Genomic DNA, 7238 nt, shown 5'->3' with positions numbered 1-7238 from the left:
GTCTCCTCCTTTCTTATAGTGTTTCCTTCACTTTCTTTTTCCTTTCCCTCTCCTCTCTCTTTCTGTTATCTCTCGTGCTTATTCTCTCTGTATCTCTCTCTGTATCTATCTCTCTCTCTGTATCTCCTCTCTGTATCTCTTTTCTCTCTCTCTTTCTGTATCATCTTTCTTTCTTTCTGTATCTCTCATTCTTTTCTGTATCTCTCTTTCTCCGTCTCTGTATCTCTCTCCTCTCTCTGTAACTCTCGGTCTGTTCTCTCTTTCTCGTCTCTCTTTCTGTATGCATCTTTCTTTCTTTTCTGTATCTCTCTCTTTCTCTCTCTTGTGCTGTAATTCTCTCTCTTTCTGTAATCTTTCTCTCCTTTCTGTATAGTCTCTCTTCTTTTCTCTCTGTAATTCTCTCTTCTCTCTCTGTTCTCTTTCACTCTCTGCTCTGTAATCTCTCTTTCTGTATCATCCTCCTCTTCTGTGCTCTCTGTATCTCTCTCTCTTTCTGTATCTTCTCTCTCATCGTCTCTTCTTCATCGTGTAATCTCCTCTTCGCTTTCTGTTCTCTTTTTCTGATATCGTCTCTCTCTTTCTTACTCTCTCTCTTTCTCTTGTATCGTTCTTCTCTTACAGTATCCTCTCCATCGTTTCTGGTATCTCTCTCTCTTTCTGTATTTCTCTCTTCTCTCTCTCTTTCTTGTATCTCTCTCTCACTTTTCGTCTCTGTATTCACTCAGATAGGTAGGAATACAATTCCTCAGGTCTTTCTCTTCTTTGCTTTTCTCTCTTCTGCTGTTACTATCTCCTTCACTTTCTATTTACTCTCTATATCACTCTCTACTAGTCATGCATCATGATTAGGATTTCGTTGTCTGGTGTCACTCTCTTGTATGATAAGCGGCGTTGAGTTTGTTGTTTGTCAGATTGTTATTGTCTCTCTGTCGTCTGTTGTCTATCTGTTATATGACTGTTGTTTCTCTTCTATACTACATCTCTCTATATGTTCTTCTCTTTCTGTAGTATCTACTGTCTGTATCTTCTTCTCTGCGTTTCTTGTTGATTCTTTGGTTCGTGCTTTTATCTTACGTCTTGTTAATCTCTGTATTCTTCGTAGCTTCATCTTCAGATTTTTGCATAGCGACCTCTGTACCTTGGAAATTTACGTACTCCTTGACAGAGTTCTCTGTTGGCTCTGCTAAATGCTCGTCTTGTTCTGCTTGGTCAAATTTCTTGACGTGATAATCTCTATTTTGACATAGTCTCTCTTTCTGTATCCTTCGGCATAGTTGTTTGATTCTTTGGATAGAATCTCGTGAAGGTGTTCTCCTTATCCTCATCTCTCTTATCTGTTCTCTCATCTTATCAGTTTTTGTATCCTTCTGTAGTCGTCTTTCTCTCTCTCTTTCTGTAGCTTCTTTCTCTCTGTTCTCTCCTCCTTCTTTTTCTCTGTGTGTGCTTGTGAATTAGGTCTCGGTTTTTCATCTCCTATATCTTGGTTTCATCTCTCTTTTCTGTATCACCAGTTACTGATTTCTCACTCTGAACTGGGTTTAAGATCTCCTACTCTGTTCACTCTGTATCTCTACTCTATATGCTCTCTCTTGTTCTCTCTGAGTAGTGCGTCTCTCTCTAGTTGTACGCATTGTTCTATCTCATGCTAAGTTTCTCTCTTTCTGTATACCTCTATCTCGTCTCTCTTTCGCCTCTCTCTCTGTTCTGTCTGTATCTCTCTCTTTTTTCTGTAGAATTCTCTTTCCATGGTATCTCTCTCTTTTCTGTATCTCTCTCTGTATCTCTTTCTGTATCTCTTCTTTCTGTATCTCTCCTCTCTTTCTTCTCTCTGTAATGCTCGTTTTCTTCCTCTGATCGCTCGCTTTCTCTCTTTTGTATCTCTCTCTCTATTCTCTCTCTTCTGATTTCTTTCTCTCTGTACTTCTCTTTCTGTATTCTCTCTCTTATATCTGTATCTCTAATCATCTCTTCTGTATCCTCTCTCTCCCATTCTGCTTGGGTTATCTCTTTTCTCTTATCTCTGTATCTCTCTCTGTATCGCTCTCTGTGTATCTCTCTCTGTATCTTTTCATGTTGTGTCTCTGTTCTCTCTTTCTCTTTGTACTCCTCTCTGTATCACTCTCTGTATTTCTCTCTCTGCTTGTCTCCACCCCTCTACTCACCCCATCATACTTATACCTTATGTTACTCTCTTTTCTCTTCCCTCCTTCTTTCTCTTTTTTGTGGAAAAATAGCCCTGCTCTGGCAGCTGCACACTCGTATAAACTTCCTTAGAAATTTCAAAATGATGAAAAACCAACCTTGTAAGATAGTAATATGCGTAGACAATATTTTATTTGTCTCTAATATAATGACATGTATAAAAAAAATTCCTTGCTGGGCCGACATCTGGGTTCACAATGTTTGTCTCTTCACGCGGGTTTAAGTGGAATGGCCAGACGGGGTCCGATACGCTGCTTAGTTTAAAACCGTAAAAATACTACACCTAGTGAGTGAATCAGAGTGCAAGGCAGTACATATGTCCAATGAAGGCATACAGAGATGCGCGATGTGCCAGAAGAGCACCGCAGAGCCAGCTCGCGGTCGATAGTGGCCAATAGGTCTTAGCGGAATTTGAACTACGTCTCGCTCTCTCCGAGGAGAACACGGTAGTAGGCGGATGAATTCGTACGAGTGCGATCTTCTCGACTTATGTACTTTAATTTTATATACGTTCTCAATTTGCAGCATGAGAAAATATTATATTGATGCCGAGCCGCAGACGTTTCTTTCTCTATAGAATGCTGTTCACGCTCGCGATTCTGGGGAGCAGGTGGTTGGGGATTACAATTCATTATTTCCCTGTCTCTAGATCCCTGGCGTTGGCTATATTAGTCTCTCTCTTTACGTTTTGTGGTAATTGCAAACTCCTTTCAACCTTCCATAGAATTTTCATTCTCTCTTGGAGTCTTTGCCTGATAAAGCAGCCTTCTTGTTAACATGTGTGCGTCAAAGAAGTCGATTGATAATCAGCCCTTCCAAATGACCCAGGTTTTGGATGTTTATTTCGGTCTGAGCACCGTAGCCCTTTAGTCTTTCCGTAGGTCCTAGGGGAGTTATTTACTTATAGAGGAATAATATTTTTGCACCTTGACATGTACTGGATGCAATCGGGAGAATAACTTCTCGGTTCTAGTCATTAGGCAGAAATGGAAGAGCAATAGCTCCCTCTTCTCGTAAGTTAGGGTGAATTGGCTTGTGGGAGAAAGCTGGCGCCACTATATCAGCCATACAGGTGAGACAAAATATCAATGGAAGAATGGAGTACAGATTGTCAACATGTAGATTACTTGGGGTTTATTGCTGTGAATTATAACGTTAGAAGGTCGAAGCTAGGCATATGTACTTATATTTTTTCAGACTTGGCAGCAAATTCTCTGTATGACCGTTTAAAGGCACTGCAGTGTGCTTGCGTAATTGGATTCAAGAGGCTCGAATGTGTCTCGTTTTCTGAAGGCTTACAGCGCAGATTGAAGTAACAGCATCAATTAGTTCGTTTCTTGAACAATTAGGACAGCCCTTGGAATGTGAGTGACTTTCTGATGAGGGAAGATGTTCAAACAAACGTAAGAAGATAGACCCAATTTTTTGGGATGCTTTTTCCAATATATGCTGGCGTCGAACTGTGCTACTCGCAGCTAAGAAAATGGTTGAAGTTAAAGATACCTGTATAAGACTATGTGGCGGGTTTGCACTCGTATCGAGGTCAATGCTGTATGTGCATGTTACGCTGAGTTTTCAGATAGGTAAGCTATCCTAATTCAAGTGAAACGATACTACTTGATGGTGGTATTAGCCTGTAAAACACTTCAAAAATCCAGCGGCGTTATGGGAAACTAAACATCGCGCTCTAATGTTCTTCTAGTCACAAGTAGATCTTTCTCGTTCTTGGTGTGACTACATATGAGTCTATCATCTGGCTTGCAGACCCTCTACCCATATATTTTTCGAAATGTTATTTTATGATGTGTAAGGTTTAGAGTACCAGTTGAGTTGGGTGTCTGTATTTTCTCTGGCTACTTACTCCGTATGCACGCTACATATCTACTGACACCTCGTGCTCTAGACTAAATGTGTGGTGCGTAGCAATAATTGTTTGTTAGAGTCAACAAAACGGTGATTTATAGCTAAATATGGCACATCGATATTTTGTTTGTTTATTTTTTAACGTAAACATTAGATTTAGTTGTGTAACATGGTGGTAGGAGTCCATAGAGTCGTCTTCGGTAGTTTTTTTCTAAGTTATTATAGGCTTGGTTCTACGGTAGTTAAGGGTTGGCTTGTGTCGATATGCTGCCCCTTATTTTGACATCCTATCTGTGCTCGCTGTGAAAAAATGGTCTGTCCGTCCTTTTTTTAGTTATGTGGTGAGCCATAAAAGTAAGAAGAGTACGTATGTGGTGTTTTGACTCTGTAATAAATTTAATAAAACGCGGACATGTTGGCTGGTTGACAAGAATGTTTGATCTTTCAAATGCTGTCTTGGACTTGTTAATGTTGAAAGTTAGAATGTATTTTGTTATTTCAAAAATACGTGATTTTGTAGAATGTCGCGCCCTGACTTGAAGGCAGGGATGTTGTCATAGTTGTGTAGTGATACTATTTACTGGGTCAGTTCGTGCTTCTCATGTGCTAATGACATAACAGGTTTATTATTAACTCATATATGTCGTTTGACTTGGCAACAGATGAATTAGCTTGGAAAAAAACTGGAAAAAACTTATTGTTGCGATCAAGTTCTTCAATAAACGCGCCCAGTCACTGAAGAACTACGTTGTGTGTTTAATTATTTACAATATGCATATATTTACTACTGTTGGATAGATAACAGTCCTATAGTTTTCTAAAAAGGTTTGAATTATTTCTCTAAGTTCGACCGAATATTTTTACAAGCGCATTTTCCCAGCCGAATTGAAATTTCCAAAATGCGATGTGTTGGTCTTTAAGACCTTGTCTATAAAAGGTCATTAGACTTGGGACGCTCTTAAAGATAGATGATACAGGGGAAACGATTTCGGGTAGACAACTCCCTTCATCCAGAGTGTGTTAATAGCGCGGGCTAAAGTGACGAATTGGAAGCAGCTCGAGATAATCTCGTTGCGTTCTCTCTCTCTGTCTCCACCCCCTCTACTCCCCCATCATACTTATACCTATGCTTACCTCTCTTTCTCTCCCTTCTYTCTYTTTCTGTGGAAAATAGCCTGCTCTGCAGCTGCACACTGTGATAAACCTCTCTTAGAAACATCAAAATGATAACAAGATCTATAGCGTCAAATCTAAATAATCACCATGTATAAAAAAAAATCCTGCTGCCCTCTCTCACACCGAGTGAATCAGAGTGCAAGGCAGAATGTCTCACATGAGAGGCATAGTGGAGAGCGCCGCAGCCAGCTCGCGTGTTGCCAGTCGGTGAACTACTGTCCTCGCTCTCCGAGGAGAAAAGGAGTAGGCGGATGAGAAAGAAGTGCGATTTCTCGACTCAGACTAACGTTCTGAATGTTGCAGATAGAAATATATTGAGCCGAGCCGAGACGTTTCTTTGTCTGACCGACAATTCTATCTGTTCTACACGGTGTATTTCTCTCTTTAACGTTTGGTAATCCTCCTGAACTCTCCGGGTTGCTGTAGCATCTCTGGCTGTGTGAATGCCTTCCAAATGCAGGTGGATGTTTATTTGTCTGAGCACGTAGGCCCTTAGTCTTTCTGCAGGTAGTACATTTTGACTTGAGTATTGATGAACGGGGACGGTTCAGCATTAGGAGAATGGAAGAGCATAAGCTCCCTCTACTGTGGGAAAGTGGAGCTGCATACAGCCATACAGCAAAATCAATGGCAAAGATGGAGTACATTCAACATGTGTCTTGGGTTTTTGCTGTACCCTGTATGTTATTTGGTTAGCCGTTTAAGCACTCTTGGAAGATAAGCCTGTGATTGGCTGTAATAGAGTGTAATAAACAAGCAAACTAACATGCAACTGAAGAAGTGATAGTCAATCATAGGTCTAGCATAGTTATGTTATTACCCGTTATTACCTGTGTAGGGGTGATTGCAGAGTGATAGTTGGGTCTGCTTTAACATTATTGCCGAAATAGTGGCAGTTATTTGGCCTCGTACATTGTTAGAAATAGTACTTTTGTTAACTTGATGAATGAAAGCAGTAAAATACGTGAATTGTGTCGAAGTTTTGGAGACATTTTTAACTAGGTCTAAGTCCGAGTATGAGTTTTTCATAATCAATATGAAAGCTTTAGTTGGGTCACCGCACAATTTCTCTCTCACTCACTCACTCACTCACTCACTCACTCACTCACTCACTCACTCACTCACTCACTCACTCACTCAACAGACACAACGTGTGACTTATCCCTCCCTTTTCTCCCTCTAGGTGGCTGACAACGGCAAGCCCCAGCTCCTCTCCACGGCCTACATCAGCATCCGGGTCATCGACGAGAGTGTCTACCCGCCCGCCGTCTTCCCGTTGGACATCTACATCTCTGTCGCCGGCGAGGAATATCCCGGCGGCGTGCTCGGCAAAATCCACGCCACCGACCAGGACATTTACGACACGCTAACTTACAGTCTCGCACCTCCATCGTCCCCGGATAACGCCGAAGACGCTCTGTTCACCGTCTCCGCCGCGGACGGCAAAGTCATCGCCCGGCGCCCGCTCGACGTGGGCCACTATCCACTCAACATCACCGTCACAGACGGGCGCTTTTCGGCGACGGCCGACGTGAACGTGCACGTGCGCCAAGCGACTCGCCAGGCACTGGACAACTCCATCGCCGTGCGTTTCGCCGGCATCGCGCCCGAGGAGTTCGTCGGGGACTACTGGCGCACGTTCCAGCGGGCGTTGAGGAATATAGCGGGGGTGAGACGCAGCGAGGTGCAGCTGGTTAGTCTGCAGCCCTCCGAGCAGGGGACAGGAGACCTGGATGTTCTACTGGCTCTGGAGAAATCCGGGAGTCCCTACCAGCCACAGGAAGTAAGAACCATGACCACGGCTCGTATTCACCAAACGTCTCAGAGTAGGAGTGCTGATCTAGGATCAGGTCCTCCCCCTGTCCATCATCCTATTAATTGTGATCTGAAAGGCAAAACTGATTCTAGATCAGCACTTACGTTGTTTACTAGCAAATGAGGTTATGATACCGATAATAATACCAATTACATATGTAATAATTTAACGCAATATAATT

General features: G+C 42.2%; 1 protein-coding gene across 1 annotated transcript in view; it reads left to right on the top strand.

Moving 5' to 3' along the window:
- fat1a (FAT atypical cadherin 1a) overlaps positions 1-7238 on the top strand; it is a 102359-nt gene that overhangs the window by 85423 nt on the left and 9698 nt on the right. Inside the window, exon 20 of the mRNA XM_070437152.1 lies at positions 6425-7024. Coding sequence (XP_070293253.1) covers positions 6425-7024 — 600 coding nt within the window. The remainder of the gene's footprint in view (positions 1-6424; positions 7025-7238) is intronic.

The sequence above is a fragment of the Salvelinus sp. IW2-2015 genome, linkage group LG34 (assembly GCF_002910315.2).
Source record: "Salvelinus sp. IW2-2015 linkage group LG34, ASM291031v2, whole genome shotgun sequence".
Classification (NCBI taxonomy): domain Eukaryota; kingdom Metazoa; phylum Chordata; class Actinopteri; order Salmoniformes; family Salmonidae; genus Salvelinus; species Salvelinus sp. IW2-2015.
Note: the sequence above shows the minus strand (reverse complement) of the source record. Positions and strands in the feature narration are given on the sequence as shown.